Raw genomic sequence first — 23,659 nt, forward strand, 5'->3', positions numbered from 1 at the left:
GATTGTCAGTTCATTGACTGATGAATTCTTGAACTATATTTACTTTCTTCCTCTTGTCTCTTCTTAATATTCTCCTCGATACTTTATTTTTTTTTAGCTATAAATTTGAGAAAAAAACTTTGATATACATCCATAGCTATTTTTAAATATATTGGAGATGTAAGTCAAGCAATCTGAAATATTTCAAACCTCTAGGTTCTTGTCTGTATTAAAGGATCAATAATTTAATATGAAATTAGAGTTTGAAGTTTATATAAAAAAACTGATATAATAACAAAATTAAACTGTCAGTGACGTGGATTATATTATCGATAAAATTGACTAGTTGAAGAGATTATATTCAACAAGATATCGTTATAGACATCAAGTAGAAGATGGAAATAGGTCTACTCCCTATGACTTATAAATAATTCCATTAAAAGTTTTCTTAAGTATTAACCTATTCTCTGTTTTTCCCCTTTTTTTGTGTAATTAAATATTTTCTAAGCTGAATGTTACAATTCTTACAAATTATGACACTTTAATGTTGCTTACATGTGATCAATATGATTTAATGCAAACTATTGTATACTTGACCTTTACCATTTTTCCTCTCTTTATTAAGATTTTTATCGATTTATCTTTGTTTATAAAGCAAAAAAATTTTGTTTGCCTATAAACATTATTATTTTTAATTTATTCAATTTTTTTCTCATAAATTATCAACATGACCAGCTGAAAAGCTAATGCAATAGAAGATGTATCTAGGGTTTTTGTTATTCTAAGCACAAAGTATAATTTGTTTCAGTTAAATAATAAGTAATTTTAATATTATTACCATCTATTTTTTGTAAAAATTCAATTGCTTTTTTTTTGAGTGATGAACTCTTCGGTTTTCACTCCACCAATCTTGATGTTAGATAAGGCAGTTTAAACTTCTTTTTTAATTGTTGGCTCTCATTCCTTCTGTCCAAGATTGCTCATGCGAGTTGGTTGAAGTAATTAACAATCTCGTCCAAGTATCTCAAAGTAAATTTAAGGATTCAAACTTTAACTAGACTCATAGCTTAGCTATTAGCAATTATTTCATTTGTAACAAACTAAGAAATATGTTTCATCCCAAACCAGACATTTTTCAAGACATCATTTTATTCTTGTATTCCTCAGTAATTATTCAATTATTTCTTATTTTTACTGTACATCTTTTTTCATTTTATCATGGTTTTAGGTGAATAGAAACTTCTAACACCTTATAAGTCTTATCTAAACCTTTCTTGTTGATTTCTACTTACTTCAATCCTTTTTAAATTTTGTTCTTACTCCAAGTTTTAATTAGAAATTTAACTGTTTTCACTTTTAAAGATCATTTCTTTTTGGATCACTCCAAAATGAGCATCTTATGCTGATATATTTTTAGGATAAAGTGATTTAAAATTAATCAGAGGCCTTTATTCAACTTTGACATAATTACATGACGTAACATGATCATTTTGACAGAGTGTCAAGACTCTTAAGTTCAAGACAAAACATTTACTAAGTTAGCAGTTTTTTTTCAAGCTTGCTGCACAATTTTAATAAAAAAAAATCAATGTAAGCTTTCTAAATTTATCTTGATTATCTAAAAATAATGGTTAAAATTACTTTGATTCAACTTAATTGACATTTCAAATGAATTCTATTTGCTTTCTAAATCATTTTGCTTTCTGATTTTTCAGTGTCAAGCAGATAATTATGTTTTATTATCCAAATGATTTTCAGTCAGAAACTCAATATTAGACACATTGGTGTATTCAATCATTTTTAATTGAATAACTTTTAATTATATTATGGAACGTAAAAAATACACATGATATCAATGCATCTGTTGAAGTTGCTGATGGGTAGCTTGGGTATGTGAAAGCAGACGGAAGTGTCGTAAAGTAAGAATAAATCAAAATAGCTTGGACGACAATAAAATACCTATTTGACTTTTATAAGTCCCTGTTGACTCGATTCTCACATTGAACATTTTTTGCTGTGAAAGGTTACAATATTTTTGCAATCTTATTGAATCGACTTTTGACGTCAGTAAATTTCTATATACGATTTATTACGATATTTTTTTCTATCTGTCTATTTTTTTGGAAAGTCATCTTTTAAATAACATTTAAATGTATATTTAAAGTTGTATTATCACAAAAATGTTAAATGAGTTTTCATTTCAGTTTCAAAACAACTTCCTGAGATTATTTTTCATTTCACATGATATAAATTTCAATGAAAGTAAAAATAATATGCTCAGAGTTTAGCAAGTTTGCGAGCATGAGAACGACCCTTACGCTTGACAGGTGTTACCCTTGAGAGCTTCCAAGCTCTCTGATATAAATGTTTGTTTGGCCCAAGAATTTTTTATACGAGGACTGATGTGTTTTCTTTGCAAAGTAAGAAAATGAAAATTTGTCCTTTCGTGTGAAAAATTCCATTATTTTTTATTCCAACTGAATTGTAACACCTGTTCTCAATTATTATCTCATTGAAAATTTCAGATAAATTACATAAAATTTTTCCCTTTTATTTTCATATAAAAACTTTGAATTGATTCATTTGTTCTTTGTTTTTTTTAATTAAAATTTTTTTAATTACTCATAAGAAAAAAATAGTGTCAGTTTTTTATGCAAACTAAAATAAATAACTATTCAACCATAATTATTTTCAATAATAATCAAAATAATTAATTATTTAATTTATTTATACATAGAGTTTAGATCTCTATGTACTCGTAAAATTGTTGAGAAACTTTAATCCCCCCTCGAGTGTCTTGAACAGCATCAACGAAAAATAAAAAGCAATGACACACTACAGCTGATCGGTCAATAACCCAAATGCTGATGTGGGTCAAGTTCAGCAACCCGAAGAGTTACGAAGAAGTGCGAATCTCTCCCAGACTCTCTCTAGCCACGCCCCAAAAGAGGGAAAAGAGGGGATTGGCATATTATCTTATAACGTTTAGAAGGTCTGCTTCCATCTGATAATCTCTATTAGAGAAGCTATCAATATCAATTTGAGTAAGATATTCCACAAAAAAAACAATTAACAATTTTAATAGGATTGAAGAAATAATTATTGCAATGTTAAGTCCATTTTTTCTAATTGTAATAAAATTACCCCGTGTTCTTTGTGTAATTACCATATAAAAATTGACTAGAAAAATAATAACTCATAATGAGAGAGTTTTTGCTTTTGTCACTAATTTATTTAAGTGGTTGGAAGTTTACTTTGTAATTTGATATTATTTCAAACGTAGGTTTTTGTTTGAAGCTTTTAGCAAGGTAAAATTGAAATAAAAATTACATAGTTATTTTCTTATACATATTTGAATTATTTTTAAATCATTTTTATTAAAGGAAAAAAAAACATTTTTCTAAATAAATCACATCCAATTATTCAACAACGTCAATTATGATTAAAAGTGTATAAATAAAGTTGATTAAAAAAGCAAAAAAAAGGGATTACAAGTGAATAAAACATTAGATTAAATTTATTGGGGTAATAATTCACAAAGTTTTTTGGCATAAGCTAATAAATCATGGAGAGTTAGAATATATTTTATATAAATATCCTTATTACTTTACAACTCAATGAAACGAAAAGATTTGCTTGAAATGTGAGAACTAGTCATGAAATAGTATTATCTGATGTGTCTATTAGATATTTTTTATTTAAATCCAATCTTAAGGTCATCCTTCATGTTATTTAGGTCTCACCTAGCAACGCAAAAGTATCTTACACTAGAACACTTGGGTATAGTTTACATGATTTTTCGCTTAGACAAAATCCCTGGAGTTTAAAAAAGTCGCTTACTGTACGTCTTTTTAGTCTGCTTTTTTCATTTTATTTTCTTAATCTGACTCTCAACGTTCTGGTCGACATTGCGTAAAAACCTTACAAATCCTGGCATCCTCTGTCATACAATTGGAAAAGACTAAGCAACTCGTGAGTGAAGAAAAAGAAGAAAACAAACCGCATTATATACGTCTTATCTTGCCTTAAGCTTGGAAAGTATCCATGAGTAGAAAAGCTCCTAGAGACAAATGATCTTTATGTAAGCCTGACAAGGTCTTAAACCTTGACGAGTGGCGTTATTAATTCTGAAATGTGAAGCAAACATTTACTGAGGTGTGGAAGTCTAGTGATAACAATGTTTTAGACAGTTGTATTATTATCAAGTTAGACTTTTAATCACTGCATTTGTTTCGTTTTAATGAATATCATTAAACATGAAACATTTTAATAGAAATGCATCCTTTTGAATATCTTGATCTCATTCTTCAATTTGCTAAATTTATGGATCTCATTTTTCATTAAATATTTTATCTCTCTCAAATTTATAATTATCTTTATTCATGCATGTATACTGAAATAAAATTTATGAGAATTTTTAACGAAATGTTATTCAAGCTTTTTAGAAAAAAAAAATATTCAAAGCTTTAAGAATATTTTATTAATTGAATATCATTTATAATTTACTTCTATTTCATTCCAACTATTATTCAAAGTAAGTTTTTAATTGAAACAATTGTGCTAATTAACAGTCGAGAGAAAAGCTAAATTAAATTTATTGAGAATTTTTGCTGTATATAATTCAATCTGTTACACTCAATTACAACTGAATTTTAAGTGAAGGAAGGAAAAATATTTAATTAAAATTAGAAAAGTGAATGTTTAAATATTTTTTTTTATTATGACGTAGATTTTGAGATTGATGAATATTGATTTAATCATAAAGAACTAAAGTTACTTATAAAGTTTGTTCTTGATATAAAAATAGCAATAAAAATGACACATGATAGTGTAATAAATTATAAAAAGTCGTAACCATTGGAAATTAATTATAAAAATGATTAATGATAAATTTACAGGTACTTAATCATTCTAGATAGTTGGAAGAATTTCTCTGTCGATAAAAAACCACTAAATTAGCTGCTATAATTTCACGATAAGAGTATGGTCTTCAGGACAAAGTACTTTACTCTTAAAATTAATTGCTTTTAAGTGGACTATTAACTGGTGAAAGAAATTGGAAAGTCATCTTATTATTTAATAGTCTTGCCTAGTTGGCTTGTTAATTCTTGTTATCTTCACTATGTCGGTAGAATGAAGCTTTACGAACAAACTTCCCTTGGGTTATATAGATGTTAGTAGAAACTTTTTATAACGCTCATCCGTTATGACATCCCACACTGTGGGATCAATGATTTTATTTAATAAACCTCTGATGTAAATTGTGTAATATATACTGCGCTTAACTTCTAGTTTAGTTTAAATTTTTTCTGTGGTTATTATAATGAAAAAATTTATGGAAAAAAACTTTTAACTCGTCTGAAAGTCCTAAGAGATATTATAATAATTTCTTATTTTTATGGTAGACACTTATTTTTTCATGACTTAGCAGAAATCAAAGTTAATTTATGAACTAAAACATGGTGGAATGCCAAAAAGTATGGCTAGTAGTCGACAATACAGTCAGACATTTTTTAAATAGATAAGTATTTTCAGAATTTTATAATTTCAAAAAAACGACATATTTTTAGATTAGTTTATTGTCACTCTGTGTGACGTTTAAAATTTTAACTAATTAGTTATCAAAATCTGTTAAATACTTCTAATTAAGGTAGTATTTTTAAATGTGGTATGAAGAAAGGTTTTATAATATTAGTTAGCAGGGAAGAATTAAAAAATTACAACTTTTAAATTGTACCTAAAATTTTTTACATGTGGATTTAATTTTTTATGTAAAGTATATAAGAGAAGTTTTGTACTGGGTCAGCTTTTGGGATTTTTTTTTTTAAATTTTCATGTAGAAATGATATGAATGACTAGAGGAAATTATTATTAACATTTTTATTAACATTAAAAATTGTTAATAAAAATGAAGAATTATGAACAAAAAAAAAAGAAAATAAATATTAATAGTGAGAGATTATTGACAATAAATTTATTAACAATAATGGAAAAATATTAGTGACAATAAATGGTATAGAATTCTCAAAGTCCCTGTCCTATTTACCCACCTTTTATATAATATTTTAATTTGAATATATCTTTTCAATTTTTGATCATGAAAAAAGAAAAATGACAGATTATTAAAATGATGTTTTTTTTTTCATTTTAAAATAAAGAGATATAAAATTAAAATTAATCTGCTAACAAAAAGCAGTAAGTTTCATAATGAACAGGTGTCTCTTTTTACCTCAGATTATGACAGATGTTTTGCTCTCTCTTCACCTCAATTCCCTCACTGGTAAAAATGGCAACGTTTTATTATTTGCCATAGCAAAATTAAATTTAACATTCGTGTGAGATGACAATACTAGATAAAAGTGGCGTAGATACTCATTACTGTTGATAAATGTTTAGGTGGGATTGCGGTGATTTTTCGCTTCCGTGAGAATTTATTTCCTCTAGATAACAAAAGTATTCGTGTGTATATATGACCTCTGTTGACATTACAAAAAATAAAATAATAAAAAATACCTCAAAGCAAAATAGGGTCAATTTTTTATGTGTATTAGATATAGTAAAACATTTTTTCGGTTATTCAAAAGCTCTTTTGGCATCAAAAACCATTTGACTTATATTATTGTTACCAGAACCACTGCCACATTAACAACAGTGTTACTACACCACTGGAAATAGTCTTTCGCATTTTCTTTATTTTCTTACACTTTGCAATCACTCTTTGATACCAACCAGTATTCCAGGTCACTGTTGAAAGCTTTTGCTTTTTAACCTCAGTAACACTTTCAAAAAAAATCTCAAATTATCAGCAATTGTAGTTTGTCAAAGTTTTATGTTGATTAAATAAACAAACTTTTTCTGTTAAATAACTAGTATTAAATCCAGCTATGGATTTTAAATAAATTCCATGTTTTCACAAACTTCCTGATATTCTGTTTCATTTTATGTAATTATTATGTTCTTATTTTATTTATAGTAGTTCCATTATAAACAATAGCATATTCATAAAAAAAAAATTAATAACAATTGAAAAGTTGTGTATTATTATAACTGGAAATATTTGCAATTTGTTACAAAGTTTAAGATCCTTTCATTACCTCATTACTGGAAAATTATTTGTTAACAATCATTCAAATTGAAAGATAAATAAGTGTCCTTCTGACATGTATTAATTGTAATTATTTAGAAATAAAATAATGAAATTTTTTAAAACTTTTCAAATAACATATTTGTCCATGTAGATAACTTGGGAGATATTAATTTCCATAATTGTATAAAATTTTTTTTATTAATGTTAACTTTTATTTGTTACTTTTAACCTTTCATTGTTCATGATAAAAGTATCTTTAATATATTAAATTACATTTTATGAAAAATATATTTTTTGTAATAATTTTTTATATTGAAAAGAATTGCTTCAGCTTTATAAATTGCCTTAACGAGATAAAATTTGATAAAAAACATGTTTCACCATTCCCTGAAAACAGTTTGGAGGTTGGTAATTTTTTATTTACACCAACTTCTTTAGAGAGCGTTAATGGATTAAGCTATCTTAAATGTTCTAAAAATAAGTTATATTTTTTTTTTCTACCTTTAGTGAACTTTTCTTCAAATAAGTGGTTTACTTACTGCGAGTGACTTTATTCAATGATTTTGCGAGCTTTTCTTTAATTTAATTCATTCAACTAAAGACAAAATAAAATAGTGAAAATACTTTTTATGTTATTCTTTATTCACCATTTGTATGACAATTTTATAAAACTATCGTAAGCGGTATTTTATTATCAAGAGAAGCAGATACGCAGAATTTAATCGGCTTACAAAAAAAGATTTAATGATCTAGAAGTAATGTCTACGGAGAGTCTTTTCAGAAAATTGAAAACATTCAGTATATTTTGTAAAACTTGAGTAAATGATTTAAAGAATCTAAAAAAAACAATACTCGTAAAAGAATAGTCATGAATACGTAAAGTATTTGATTGTATCATAAAAAAGATAAAAGATAAAATTTAATGACAAAAGTAATTGATATGTTAAATAACAGTATGTTAAAAGTCCTGTAATAAAGAAGTACTAAAGTAACTCATTAATTTATAATCGATGTAAAATATAAACAGTAAAGTTCTTGCTCTAAATATTTTGAGATGAATAAATAAAATGACATTATACTGAGTCGAAACTTAAATAGATCGTAAATCTTTGAGAACAATTAAAAATCCAGATACACAGTACGATATTTCATGAAATTATTTGAGGACACAAGACATGAAACATTGACGGAAAGCACAGCAATTAAAAATGTTTAAAATATTTTTGCAGACGATAAATTAAACGATAATGCATAAAGGTACGACTAAAATTGACCATAAAGTAATAAAAATAATGAAAAAACTAAATAGGCAGGGTGGTTAATTGCTCGAGAAAATTCCGTGCATACCTTCGTTCAGCTAGTCTTGATAATTAATTTGACTGTCGTGTACGAGACAAAAAGCATTTCTAGACTATATATATATATACTCGAGGGAGGGAATTCACTGAGCATTATATTTTTCTCGTGGCACGTTTTAAATCTGCCGGAAGGGTAAAATCGCCGCTTCAGGCACAACGCTTAAGCAGATCTAAACATTTTTCTCAACCCTGGCTACTACAATTTTTTGTATGATGTTTTTTTATTCACCACCATTCTATTCGAGGTATATTAAAAAAAAAAACATATTCGAGATAATTTACTTTGGCACATTTCCGGGAATATAGAGGTAGAAAGCAGTCATGACATGCCTTTGGCATCGGTTTTATTGCTTTGTTACTTCCTCGTAAGCCAGAATGCTAGTGCTATGATGCAAGGAAAATGAAATTTACCAAAAACATAGTCTCGTACATACCCTAGGGTATATGTAAAGGTAAATACAGCAGAGAATCGCGCTTATTTCATTCACCAAACGAACGTGGAATTGCAATGTCCACCTTTAGGTCGTTGTCTTAAGATAATTCAATAAATATTACAGTTGTTATTTTCTCTTAAGGTTCAATTCTCTCGGAAATTGTACCATCTGTTTCCTGTTGAATGTTTTGATATCAAATATTTGATTACGACAGAATCGAATAAAAATCTCTCTCATCATCTTACATATGGAAAGAGAGGTTCTGTGATTGCAACAGTTTAAAGGTTTATTTCTGTAAAAGATTTAATCTTTAGAAATTCTACAAGTATTGAAGGCTAAATTGTGAAGCTTAGCACACTTTATATAACTTTTTTGAGGAAGGAATCAAGAGATAGGTAATATTCCACATTTACCATTGAAGGATCAGGATAAGAGAAACGAAAAAAGAATAGCAATCCTTACTTTATACACATAAGCAGATTATTGTCAGAAGGAAATATATTCTTTAAAACCAAAACCTGAACTTGGACTCTTTAACTACTGTTGTGTATACTTTTCAAAGATAGAATGAAGAAAAATTACTGCCAATTATGATCACATTGCTGTAATCATTCATTTATTTTGATTTGAAGATTAAATTCAAAGCATCTAAATGATATTATCTTTCAGGATAGTTTTATCTACTGCTGAAAATTAATTTTGTTGAAAGAAAATTTGATTAAAAAACTTGAAATTCATATAAATCTTTGGAGAATAGTTTTAAGAAGAGGTCAGTTTGTTTGTCTTGCATATAAAATATGCAGCGATCAATAGCTTCTGTTGCAGGAGCATAAAAACTGACAAAAATGACTGTAATACTGTAAGTTATTATATGCATGAATAATGAGAATATTTCGAATTAGTATTCAATTAAAAAGTTATCAGAATATTCATAGAGATTTTTATTACACATTTATTAGGATAAAATTATGAGATCCAATATTAAATTTATGAATCAAATAATTCATAAGAATAGTTAGAAGTTAAATTACTTTTAAAATATTATTTATATTCTTCATGCCATCAAAACAATGTTTATAGAGTGATGTAAGAAATATGTTGATATGTATTATGTAAGTCATGACTGAAGGTTCCATGGAGGAGACTTGTTGTTCACAAACTCTTGAGTTGGTCAATGATTTAGATAAATATTGTAGCATCATAGAAAACAATTTCCTTAAAGCAAAAATTTAAATTAATAAATAAATAAGTTGTTTGAACTGCTTGAAACTGCAAGTGCACTTTCAGACTGCGCTTGCAGGGATAATGGATCTGCTACAGTACTTTGTTATAAAGGAAAAGCCGCTTGTGCTTGTGTAGGAGTCACTTCGAGTACCTCGAAACGAAACGACTAGAAGGAAAAATATTTTATGAGGTCACCTTTCTTCTTGTTGCTATTGTTGCTTTCGTCGTTTCTAGTTGTTGGTATATGTTACTGCTATGTGTCTATTGCGGTTGAGAAGCCAGTGTAGTCTTTGTGTCTTAAGTCGTTTCCCACGTTTCTTCTTTTACACTTTCTCTACCCCTATTTTCTCATGACTCCAACTTCATTCAATGTCACTATCGCCAACAACGAGAATCGACGTAAGGGAAAATTTATTCCTGTCGACGCTCTACTCCTACTTGCACCTTCCTCCTTGACATTTCCTGAAAGCTTTGAATTATTCAAAAAATCGTGTATAATTCAAAGACGTCAATGAAAATATGTTTCCTTCTTTACATTCAGGACTATGAATATAACTCTTGTGTTAAAAAACACTTTTTTTGTCCTTCTTTTTTTTTCCAGTGGTTGGTAGTGATAATAAAATTAATTGAAAAATCCCAGTTTTGTCCTATCCAGTCCAGAATTCCTTTCGAAATGATAGCATCACGATAGCAAAAGAAAATCAGTTTCACTTTTTCTTTAAAACTTTTTCTTACGATTCAACGTCAATAGAAGCATTTTCCATCCATTGATGCATTGATGCAGCTTTTTTATAACTTTAATTCAGTTTTCTATGATAATTATTCTCTTTTTGAACATTTTATTTTAATTTCTTCTCATTACAATTATTATTTTTTTTTAAATCCAGTTCAAATCAAAAATTATTTAATCTGCATACTCAAGAGTTTGAATAAACCTTCCAACTTTTTATTGTCAGAATTCTAAAGGAAAAGTTACTTTGCAAATTTGAAGACAATTTCAAGTTTTTCCAGCAAGTATATGAAAATCTAAATAAGTGAGTACATTCTTTTATAAAACTGAAAAATTGCTGTTATTATAGAAATAAAATTTTTTTCCTGAAGGAAAAAATTTCATTTGGTGTTTTCCAACTTCTTTGATACTTTAAAATAATTATTAATTAAATTATTATTACTACACAACACAATAACGACAATGTTATTATCGTTATTGCTTTATTTTACTATAAGCTTACTATGAAATTATTTTGTAGTGTTTAGGAGTTGAGCATACAAAATTGTATTTCCCAACAAACAAACGATATACTAAATACTATTAAATTTGCGTGTTGATCTAAATTCAATATGAAATTAATTCTAGTTTCTGTAATTACATCGCGTGCTTTTATTGGAGCTTTTCAGATGTATTCTAAGGTTAATATACGTAACTGTTTATAACATGTATCAAGTTTAAACGACACTATTGATTCAACCATTTTTTTTGAATGTCATAATTATATTTATGCAATCAACTTTGTACATATGCGCTAAAATTTCCAGTTTTACCATAAACATTTTAACTTGATTAAGAGTAATAAATGAATTTCGCTACTCGTTGGACAATAATGTCAGTTGACACACTAGATAATCATTTATTTAATAATATGTACTCATATACATAAACGTAATTAAATAATGAGCCATATTTTTCAATCATAGACTAAGTGACAGGTTTTAATAGAGAGATTTGATGTTTAAAAGATGTGACCTAATTACGAGATCAACACAATTATAAATTTTACAGAAGATTAATATTAACTTATTTCTAATTATAATAAATTATAACTACTACTAATAATCAATTTCCTGACGGTATTATTTGACATTTAAATGTTAAATAAGATGAGAAATGTAATTTTATTCTTATTTTGACAAAAAAAACTTCTTCAAAGAGCCGAAGATAATTTTTGTTAGAAAAGAAAAACGAGGAAGGAATAATTGAATAAAAAAATGTTGATATTCTAGAGATATGACCTAGTTTAAAAAATTAAATTATTCATCAACAATATTTTCTAATAATACGATTTTTATAATAAAATAATAACAAAGTTAATTATAAGTATTGATGGATAATTTGAAATTAAATTTCCGCTATCATTTTTTAATGATTAGATAATAAATGAAAAAATCTTTCATCCTTTTTTTAAGAGAAAATCATAGGAAAAAGCTACAATAACATTATCCTGGCACCATTCTAGTATTTTACTGCAGATGTGACCCAGTTAAGAAATGGAAAAGGAATAGCAAAAGGATGAAGATCGATGAGCAAGTGTTGAAATGGACATCTACTGTAATTTAAAAAGGTTCACCAAGAGATTGCCAGAGGATCAAACGTTACCATTGATGTGGTCTGCACCAATTCTGTTGGCAAAGTTTTGAAGACACCTGGCCATTTTATCGTACTCTCCTTACTAAAGGTCTGATGAAATTCATCAAGAACTGCCAAAAGAAGATAGTTAGGAATACGTGAAAAAACCTGTTCACGAGGTTTAAGGATCGTTCGGTTGTCAAGAAGACAAGTTGTACAGACATTTTTCTATCCTTGTTTCTCCCTGTTCACAATTTACTCTTCTTGTCAGCTTTCAAAGTTTAAGGAAGAAGTTGGTAACGTCAAACTTACCATTCCTCAGCTTCATCTTTAAACTTCTAAGTCATTCAATTTAGTTTTGTAAATCTGTTTTATGAGTGGTCACTAGGGAATATTTTTCATCTCCAAACTTTCCATCACGATTTATTCAATCACAACTGTTGTAATAAAATTTATCGATTATCTATTATATTTAGGATGAGCTGAAATAAAAACAAAATATAATATTAGGAAAATTCAATTGATTCTAGTGGTTACAGAGTGATAGGACATTCAAGTTATTTGACGCTCGTAAAGTCCCAACTGAAATTGAAAGCCTGATTTCAGAAGACTACAGAAGTTGATTAAATGGAACCGTGTTCTGTTGGGAGTCTTCGTTGCTACTGTAAATGAACCATAAAAATAAGTTCTACGTGTACAATCTCTTTTTATTCTTTTCGATGAATGACAATATAAATTGTCTGACGAGATTACTTCTGTGCTATTCAATCAACGTAATATAAAAAAAATTGTTTCCAAAGTGTCAATTAATAATTTACTCATCAACCATCATCTTCAATACCATCTTGATGTATATTCATTGATGGTACTTTGATAAAAAGTCTTGTGGAAGAATATTTTAAATTTATCAATCAATACTGTTGTAGTTTTACTATCATTAAAAGCTTATTGGTTATTCTGTGAGTGGTTATCAAGTTGATTATAAAGTTTTTAAATATGCATAATGTTAATTAAGTGCTTTAATATTGAAACCCACAGGATGTGGTGTAGATACATATTAAATATGAATTAATTTATTGTTTTAATTATAATTAAATAATATTACGAAAATAAAGTTTATTATCCAGTTATTTAAACATTCACATGTTTTAGGAAATTTTCAGTTTTCTTAATTAATTTCTTGCGAATAACAACTCAATTTTGAATTGAAAATTTAAATTTTTTGTGTCTCTTGAGACCACTTTTGACATTTTACTTGATTAGAGAACATTTTTTTTTTTTTAAAACAATTAATAAAAAATTTTTAAAATAATTAAAAAAAAATATCTGGATCAATAAAACAAAACTGACAGTTTGATGAAAATGATACTATTTTTTAGTGATTATTGGTATTTTATTTCAAACTTGTCAATTGCAAACGATGTCGACCCTCATTGGGGAATAATGCGGAAATGTCAAATCTCAAATGACTTTATAAATAAAATGTTAGCGATAAAAGAAGGTATAATGTTGATAGAGGTATATTGAAGTATTGAAACAAAACAAAATGCCAGTGGGTGAGTGAAAGTGGCTGGCGTGACATGAGGCAATAGGAGTTTTAGTTAGAAATAAGGGTGCGGCGCCGACAATCTATTCCAGCTTGCGGCCAATCATCGTTGCTAAATAGTCAAGCTAACTTCGACCAGGTTATTATGCAGTCTAGGTTACACGTCGGCGCCATTACTTTTGTTATAAAGTACGATGGTAACAAACGACTTAGTTAAAAAAAGAAAGAAATACTTAAAGTATCCCTTAACGTTTATACTTTCTACACAAACAACATATTTTTTCACAGAATGAGTTAAGTTGAAATGAGTTTAAGTTTTGTTAAAATGTTTTAGTTAGTTACTTAATGATATACTAAAGTTAAATTTTATAAATGGTGAAGATATTGAATGTGATTATATATTCTATGTACGACCTAGTGAAGAAAACTATTTTCTTTGGTCTTTTCCTCAGACATTGAAGAAGCAATGGAGAACAGGAAGCACCTACCACCTTTAGTCAATCGACTGGAAATTATATAGATCCGGAAATTCTTCGAGATTGCCCTACCCCAAGTCTCTAGAAAGTATGTCGAGCGTATTCAGTTGGCCTCACCCAACTGCACCAAAGACAGTTTCAATTTTTTTTCCTCTCTTCTTCGCTACTTTCATTCATAAGTTTTTTTCGCGGCTTTCCAGCAGACGGTGGGCGCCAACTTTCAATGCAGTGTTCTAAAATGTAGGCATATCAATTTGAACCAATGTTCTCTGCTCTTTCGATAGAATCAGCAATACCGATATTAAAATATCCAAGAATTTAGCATTAAAATTCTTATTTTATTCACGAAAATATTTTTCAAATTGAATTCTTATTATTTTTAGACTTTTGATATTTCATATTATTTAAAATCATTGAATTACTTTTCAATGTCCGTCATAGACATCACCAGTCATTCTCAAAAAAAAAAAAAAAGAAAAATATTGAAAAATTCATCAAAATAATTTTGAAAATTTTTTTTTATTAAAATAATATTGAAGTATAAATTTCATCCATCAGAAATTGCCATTTTTTAGCGAGTTTATATCAATTTATAATTTAGAATAAAAATTTTTTATGCTATTGATATAGTTGATGAAAAAGATATGATGTTATTAGTTGTTGTTTGATACCAAAAAACAATTTTATTTCCACAAATAACTCGTTTTTTCTTTGAAAGAATCCAGCATATGTATTCGTACATACTTGTGTATTTTTTTAAAAGTGAGAATATATAATCGATCGTGGTAAACCTCGATCGTGCGGTTGAATGTGCATTTTACAGTGCCAACGATGAGAGTGAAGAGTGCTTTCGATAGAACGGAAATAACCGACAAAGAATTGAATCACTCGACCGTATGACCACCTTTTTTATTCTATAACTACTCTACTTTACGTACTTCATTTTTCTTTTCTTCTTGAATCCTCTCCAGTCGTTTTACTCACTTGTTTCATCATTTCTTCTATTCCGACATTTCTGCCCATATTCAACTATTTTTTCCCCAGTTTTTTAACTAAAGCCTCAAGCGGTTTTGATGAATGAAGAATCAAAGTTTTTTTTTTTCACGGGTATAGATTTTTCTAACTTTTTTTTCATTCTATACATCATAAATGCAAGAAATTAACAATGCGTGATCAGAATAGTGAAATCCTAGATGAATTAAAAACAATGGAGATACTGGAATAGTGCGATTTTTTAGCTATTCAAGAGCATTGCCGATCATTCTAGTAATACCTCGGTGAAATTTTCTATTTTTGCAGCAGCTTTGTGATGCAGCATATCGTCCCTCAGGATCTCGAATGTGGATTAATACTCCGATCGTTTTTTTTTATTTCTGATTCCAAGGGTTTATAAATATTCTCAGCTTTCTCTTGATTATGAAATTTGATATTTTTCCTTCTGATAATTAATTTTTGCTTTTTGTCTTTGATATTCATGATGTGTAGATTTCGGTGAATAATAATTTTCAAATAATTCTTCCTCTTTGTGTACATACTAAAAGAAATCCGGTACAAATAAAGAATGTGCACATTAATAAAAAATTTAACTTCAAATTAAAGATAGAAACTTCTTTGTAAACATTTTTTTTGGGGAAAAAATTCAAGGAATTTCTAATATAATCAAAGTCTGATGTGCAGACGAAAAATATTATTTAAAAATTATTTAATTAATTTTTTAAAAAGAAATAAAAAAATTGTAGATAGTAATTAATTTATCATTTCAGATCATAACATTATTGATAAAAATGTTATTAGTCGTCATTCAACACCATTGCAAATAAACGTAGCGATCAATTCAATTAAATATTCCACGAGTATCCATAGATCATTTTTTTTATTAAGAGAGATCATAAATAAAATGTCATCATAATAAATAAAATGTCATACCGTAATGCTTTTAACAACGAATCATAGTAAAACATTTTATTTAACTTGAGTTCAACGGGTGTACTTTACACACATACATCCTTTCTCAAAATACATGGTAATATTTCATAGGTTATTCGTGGCATACGTGATATATCATATATTCGGAAGATGCTATTACGGATCATCCGTAGATCGTCAACTGAGTTCAATTTACGGTCACTGAGTTCACAGTGGTACAGATAATGTAGAGAGATGACCAGTAAATGTATACGCGTATATATAGATATATAAGCAGACTACTCACCAACGACAGTGAGATGAACGAAATGACTCATGTGAGGGGTCGTAGAAACTTGACACTCATATATCCCAGTATCCCGCAATTGAGGGAACTTTATTTGGAGTGTCCAGTCGTCCGAGTGAACGTTGTGAATGGCACGAAATCGTTGGTCACTTGTATACGTGTAACGTCCAATTGTTAATAGATGAATGTCTCTATGTCGCACCCACGACACTTGTAATGGCACCTGAAACAGATATAAATTAGTTTTCTATAGACAATTAAATACCAAACATATAAGCTGATTATTTACAGTACTTGTTTTTCTTCAACAAACATTTTTCCAATTCATTTAACATTTTATTCGTGGTGTCAAAATGAATTATTGAAAGAAGAATAACAAGTTGAAATGATAAAATTAATGAAAGTAAGTAAAAGTAATCTTTTTTCTCAAACAAATAGTCTCAATTATTAAGTTATGTTTGTATATGAAAGAAGAAATTAACAAACTGATTAACACATTAATAGTTAAACCTAATTGATAGATTTAAAAATTTTAAATTTGTTCAGAAATTATTGACATTATGTAGACAAGTATGGAAGAAGAGGTTTTTGGAAACTTGTAGGTTTAGAATTGGCAAGGAATGTCAAAGATAATATGAGCAAAAAGCTAGAAATATGTTTAACAATCAAGAATTTTGTATAAAGAATCTATCAAATGAATAATTAAACAGATCATTTATCATCAGATAACTCTAGTCAATACAGAGAATGCAACTTTCTATCATAGTCAGACTATTCATCTTTTCTCTAAATGAATTCTACAGATCCACATCATACTTTCTGTTGCCATCTCATTTACCATCTTTTGTTCATAATTTTCCCCCCATGAAATCAAAACAGCTGTTAATTTTCTTAATAGCTAGTCTAGACAGAGCTACGATATATTCCCACCTTTGTGACTCATCATCATCACCTATCTATGAATGTTACACCGATTCATTAAATGCTATAATTCATTTAGAATTGATTTTTTCATTATTTTTCCAACTACATTGTCTGTATTAGAAAACTTTTGTTATGTTTATAAGCATTTAATTAATTAACGGAAAGGAGATTTAGGTATCAATGAATTCAAATGAAGGTTTGGAGTTGATTGATAAACTTGATATTTATAACAAGTTGGCGAATTCCTATTTCTTATTTATACATTTGTGTAATAAGATCTTATGTAATAAGATTTACTGCTTCTAGAAGCAATTGTAAATGTTCAGATTGACTATCAAAGAAATAAATTAATCATGGCATAAATTACCACACTATCACAATAGCATTAACTATTAAAAGTCAACGGACTTTCATACACGAATTTTTAGTGGACCATTTGTAATTTTTTCTGGAGGGTTTTGGGCATAAAATTCCGGAAAAATCAGCTAACAAGATGCGGAGATGAACGTCATGTGACATGAAATGTAAACTCATTTCTCGTTCAATTCATTTTCCTGTCTAACTCTCTTATTTTTCACTTTAAAACACTGATTTTCGTGACCACAGTTACAGCGTTTTTCTGCACAATCTCACACATTATTTTTCCTTTCTTTCTCTATCATTCCATGGGAAAACTTTTGAAAATTAATAGGATCGCTTTGCATATCATTCTGGAATTTACATGTGAAGCAAAAGGGATTGTATCTCTTCTTTAGTGTGATAATTGAACCACTTTAACTTCCTCTTTTCGTTGCGTCCACTTTCTCCGTTATTTTCTCTCGTTTTGAGCTTGCTCCACGGATTTCCGTACTTTGAAATAGTTACACGCATTTTCTAGAGATAAAGTTCCCAAGAACAAAGCATGTGGTGTGGAAATTCAATTAGTACTAGAACGTGCAACCAAGAAGTTTCCTAAACATATTTACATATTCAATTATCATAATAATCATGATTGTTAAAATATTTTGTGCAAGTTTTATGAGCAAAATTAATACAATAATATTGCTTATTATTAATCTTGCATCTTTTTATAATGAAGAGAGTCTAATAACCTCAGTATGAAGCAAGGTTGATACACTCGTAAAACTTTTACGACTTTCGCTGCTTCGTTTGAAACTGAAAACAAGATGAAAGATGCACTGGTGTCGACAGGAGCTGATATCGTTTCATAAAATTGTCTTTCATTTTATGACGGTAGAGAGACTTAGTCCATATCGTACCATCATGCTCTGACGCTCTCTCCTTTATTCACCGTCTGAATCTTGATGCAAAATATGATAAGATACATGAAGCTTGCAATTTCCAAGATTACAATTTACGTCTAACTCATTTCTATTGAAACATAAAATTTCTTTCGTCAAAACCTCTATTTTCTACGTGATTTCAGATTGTTGAGGCTCATAAATGTACTCGGTTATTATTTTTACAATCCAAGCTTTTTGTGCAATCAAAAGTACTCAATTTATCTAAATGATAACCTGTTCAATTTTCGTTCCAAATATATCTGGAAAATTTTATTTGTTTTTTTTTTCCATCACTCATTTTTTGTTTTGGGAGTACTTAATATCCATCGATATTGTAACTACACAACGAAACAATTAATACTATCTAGGAGAAACAATTTTTTACAAAATTTTTCAACCTCTGTTTGAACCATTTTTTAAATAATAAAAGAATTATTTAATTAAAATTCCCATGCTAGAAGCTACAAATGTTTACTGAAACATTTAATTTTATATTCAAAAATTTGAATGTGGAATTTAACTTCAAATTTTGTACAATTATATTTTTATTTGTTTTAAATAAAAATAATGTATATTTTAGAATATATCTATGGATAATTATATTTAAATTATAATAATAAAAAAGATTAGTATTCTAAAGAATGTTTAGTTATGCACTAAAATGTATAAAGAGAACTACACATACTGGAATTTCATCCTGAATTCCATTAATAACTTTGCCTTTGGTAAATGACTTTTACTCCTTTGATCAAAGACATTAATTTCAATACAATATGTTGTTGACATCATAAATATGCCAGTTCATGAAGACATTGTTGACAGTAGACAAAAGATTATGCCTCTTTGAGATTAATGATAACAATTTGATTATTAATTAATTTAATTTTCGATTATTAGCTAGCTTCATATGTCGATGTAAATTCATCGATAGGAAAATGAGACAAAAATAAATCTCTTTTATTTTTAAATTCATGTTTGAATAGCAATAAATGGTATCCAATGTGTGAACAATTTATGGTCGTCAGTTGATTAATTAATTAAGAGCTGAATGATGTTTTAATTAGGTGACTTAAGAGTAATGGGGTCAACGTACCAGTTAATGGATGATTAAGAGTATTGATTATTCAATTAATCACTAAGAAGTGAATTGTCAACTGGTTTATTAATATAAAAGAAACATTTAATACAGAAATATTTTTAAAATACAAAAAAGTAAAATTGTAGAGGAAAATCAAATGAATGAAATGGCTGGTATAATAACGTATTGGTAATATATCGTTTATTTATTAATGACTAGTTGACCCTACTCAGAGTTAAGAAATTTTACTTTCCTTGAAAAAGTTCATACTTTTAAAACAAATCATAATAAAATATTCCCTGAGCTTTCCTTTCTTTATAACCAACTTCCGTTTGATTGGAATTTATGATAAAATATTTGAGTATTAATAGCAATAATCTCACTGATAAAAAACGTTGGTTCTCCCTAGGACATCGAAGGTTGAATTATTATCAACGTGGGATTTGGGGAAACTTTTCGAATAAAGAGTATGTGTAGTATGAGATAATAACGGCCCTGCTGAGTTTTTTCCTCTTACAAGTTTCTATCTCCAGGAAGTTCATCGTTGTTCGATAGGAGTTTGTGTAACATCCGGTAAAAGATAAGCACAAAACGGTGGATGTGCAGTCTAGAGTAGCCCTGTTTATATATACACACCCCAACGAAAGGCTGAGAGAGCAAAGGAAACTGTAGAGTCCAATATCGTTCAGTATGTCTAACTAATACAACAGTATACCTAGCGTATTGTATCTCTTCTCATTTATGTTTCCGTAATTTACGATACGCGACTGATACAAACTGCCATCATAGTTGGCAACCGCAAAAGCGCTTGCACTAGTTATATACATCTCTACTGACTCGCGGTTTGTTTCATGACATCACTGTTACTCTCTTTGCATGTTAATGCGTTGTCATTTCAAAGAGTTGATGCATCTTCTTCTCATCTAACAAAGACGACCATCTTTTATATTTCTACGGTTGAGTTATATAATGTATATTTATTTCCATAACTTCCTTCATCTTCTCATCTTCATATTCCAGAACATCTTTTGACCTATAAGTTATTTTATCAAATATTCTCCTCTATATCAAATTCATGGAATAGTTGATAAGTGTAAATATTTAGCCACTGTGTTATCATATCTAGATTATTATTTATTTAATCTTTTTTATTTTCAGTCGTTAAATATCTCTGTTTCAGAGAAAGAACACTCATCAGCTATTGTTTGATTTTATTTTCTTTTATTCAATTATTTAGTTAAGTGATTACCTATATATTTTTAGCAACAAAGACAACTAACTAATTAAAAGCTTCTTAACGTAATGGTTTGAAGAAGAATATTTGATATATTGGTAGACAATAATGGTAAATAAATTTTTTGACTGGGGACTTTCAATTAAATTAATGAAACGATTTACATAACAAGGATCAATGTTTTTTTTTTAAGAGTATCAAGTTTTTCTCTTTGTAGTTAAAAACTAGGAAAATTGATCAAAAATGGTTGGAAAATTATTTTTTGTCATCCAAATTTTTCGTTCATTGAACTCTTTTAAATGATAGATGAAAAGATTCAATATTATTCTACTCTCTAGTTGTTTCTATTTTGATTTAAACTCTTTATTTATCTATTTAGAGTCATTCATAAACATTTAGCAAACTTTCAAATGTCAAATGGAATGAAATAAATACCGCAGTTACTGTTTACATTTTACTAACTATGTAATTCACGTTAATTGGATCAACTATATTTTTAAAGTTGTATAATTTATTTTTTAATAAATTCGATTCTTTTCTATGGTTTTATTGGAGATAGAAATATTCTGACCATAAATTTTAAAATTAAATGCATGAAAAGAGTCGATAATGAAAAAAAGAACTCTTGTCTAATCGAAAAGGATCAAACTTCTGTAGAATGTAAATCGATTTCAACTACATTTTTTCTTCTGAATTTCTAGAAATTTCTCAGTTGAATTGTTATTTTTAACATTTTATATCAGTTATTCACACTCACGACCATTATATTAGAATAAATATTGATTTTTTATGCATATTTTAGTGACTGGTAGATTAAGGTAGACTTTTCACACTCTAAAATTATCTCTTCTTATTCATAGAATTCATTAACTGCTGAGATACAAAAGAAAAATACCTTCTTTATCTCACATCAGTAAGAAAGAGAAGGAAAATAATACTTTGATCTCTGGAAGACTTGAGAAAATTTCTGATTCATTTCCTTGTTAATTTAAATAATTAATTAAGATAGACAAAGCCTGGGACATTTTGGTTTTTGATTGAATTTGAATTAAATATATAATCATTCATCAATGATCATGGAAATCGATCAATCCCTATCGCAATTATCATCTCCACGTGTTTCGGACATCGTTTCCTGTCTCGCATTCACCTTCCGGCTATTTCGCGAGCTCCGTAAGCATGTTCTGGAGTACAAGCTCACCCTCAACGTTACTAACTATGACCCATTACAGTGCTTTGAGCCGCAATGGGACTCCAATATCCCCAGGAGTTTGCGGTGGCATATAGCTGTCGATTTACCATTGCTTGCGTGTCTTCTCTAACCCTCGCTTTCTCCTAGAATTCCCATCTCCAGAAATTTAACTCTCAATAGATTTCCTTTGAATGTAATATCAGCATAATTGTAACCCTCTCCATGACTTAATCATCAGATTCCTCTATAATAAAATATAATATGATAAATTAATTTACTTGAAGTTTCACAACTGCTCACTTCACTTAGTGTCATAAACGTCCAAATAGTTTAGCTTGTATCGAGTGTATTGTATACTTTTGAGATACGTCATTTAGAAACACTTGATAGAGATGTATTCATTGAGCTCAAATTTTTTAAGAATACTTGATTATTAATTGGGCACTTTAATGTATCAAATTGAGTTTTTTTTATTAAATATAATAAATATATTTATTTAACTCGATTTTTGATAGTTTGGTATTTGAAAAACTGTATTGGAATTTTTAACAGTATTTTCGAAACTCTACATAACACATTGATGAAAGAATTGTTCTTGAAATGAATCTTGATTGATGATTAATAAATACCACTTTTAGCTAAAGATTTAATAATATATTGTGTCATGATTACCAAATTACCTTCAAATTAAATGAAAATTATATCTGTAGTTAATAAATCTCATCAAACATCTACATATTGTGATTTAATTTGAAGAAGAAGTTAAAAATATGCGATAAAACTTGAAGCTACATCATCACATCATTAATTGAAAAAAAGATTTATTTATAGTTAACATGTTATGTTTATAGTTAAAATTCTATATTAATTATCAGTAAATTTTACTTCAATTAAACGTAATTTTTTTCAGTGAACGTAGAGATATATGATTCAAGAGAAATAAATTGAGAAAACTGAACCGGTAACTAATTATTGTAAAATAAGTTGATAAGTTTGAAAAAGGTTACAGAATACTACATGAAGAGAAAGGAATTGTAATTATATTTCAATAAATGATAGCCTGTTACTTCGAGTTCAAATTTGCCAATCAACAATTTTTTAATTAATCTTAATTACAATTCTTTCTAGTAAAAATTTAATTATGAATCGCAATTGTAAACTGTGCAACAATAAATAGTAAATATTATTAGTCTAGAGTGTAATTTATTGTGTGTACCTTTTATTGGATAAAAATTACAACCTTTTTCCCTCTGTGTATAAATATGCAGAATAATGTTATTTTTCAATA

The 23,659-nt window shown here is 28.1% G+C and overlaps 1 protein-coding gene across 8 annotated transcripts in view; it reads right to left on the reverse strand.

Annotated features, from left to right (window-relative positions):
• The window catches only part of LOC118069697 (hemicentin-2-like), a 176,535-nt gene that overhangs the window by 20,005 nt on the left and 132,871 nt on the right, over positions 1-23,659 (reverse strand). For all 8 annotated transcript variants that reach the window (XM_035087987.1, XM_035087984.1, XM_035087985.1 and 5 more), the window contains one exon: positions 16,661-16,883. In XM_035087987.1, coding sequence (XP_034943878.1) covers positions 16,661-16,883 — 223 coding nt within the window. The remainder of the gene's footprint in view (positions 1-16,660; positions 16,884-23,659) is intronic.

Source organism: Chelonus insularis, unplaced genomic scaffold, assembly GCF_013357705.1.
Source record: "Chelonus insularis isolate UGA/USDA-ARS -01 unplaced genomic scaffold, ASM1335770v1 contig_42_pilon, whole genome shotgun sequence".
NCBI lineage: Eukaryota > Metazoa > Arthropoda > Insecta > Hymenoptera > Braconidae > Chelonus > Chelonus insularis.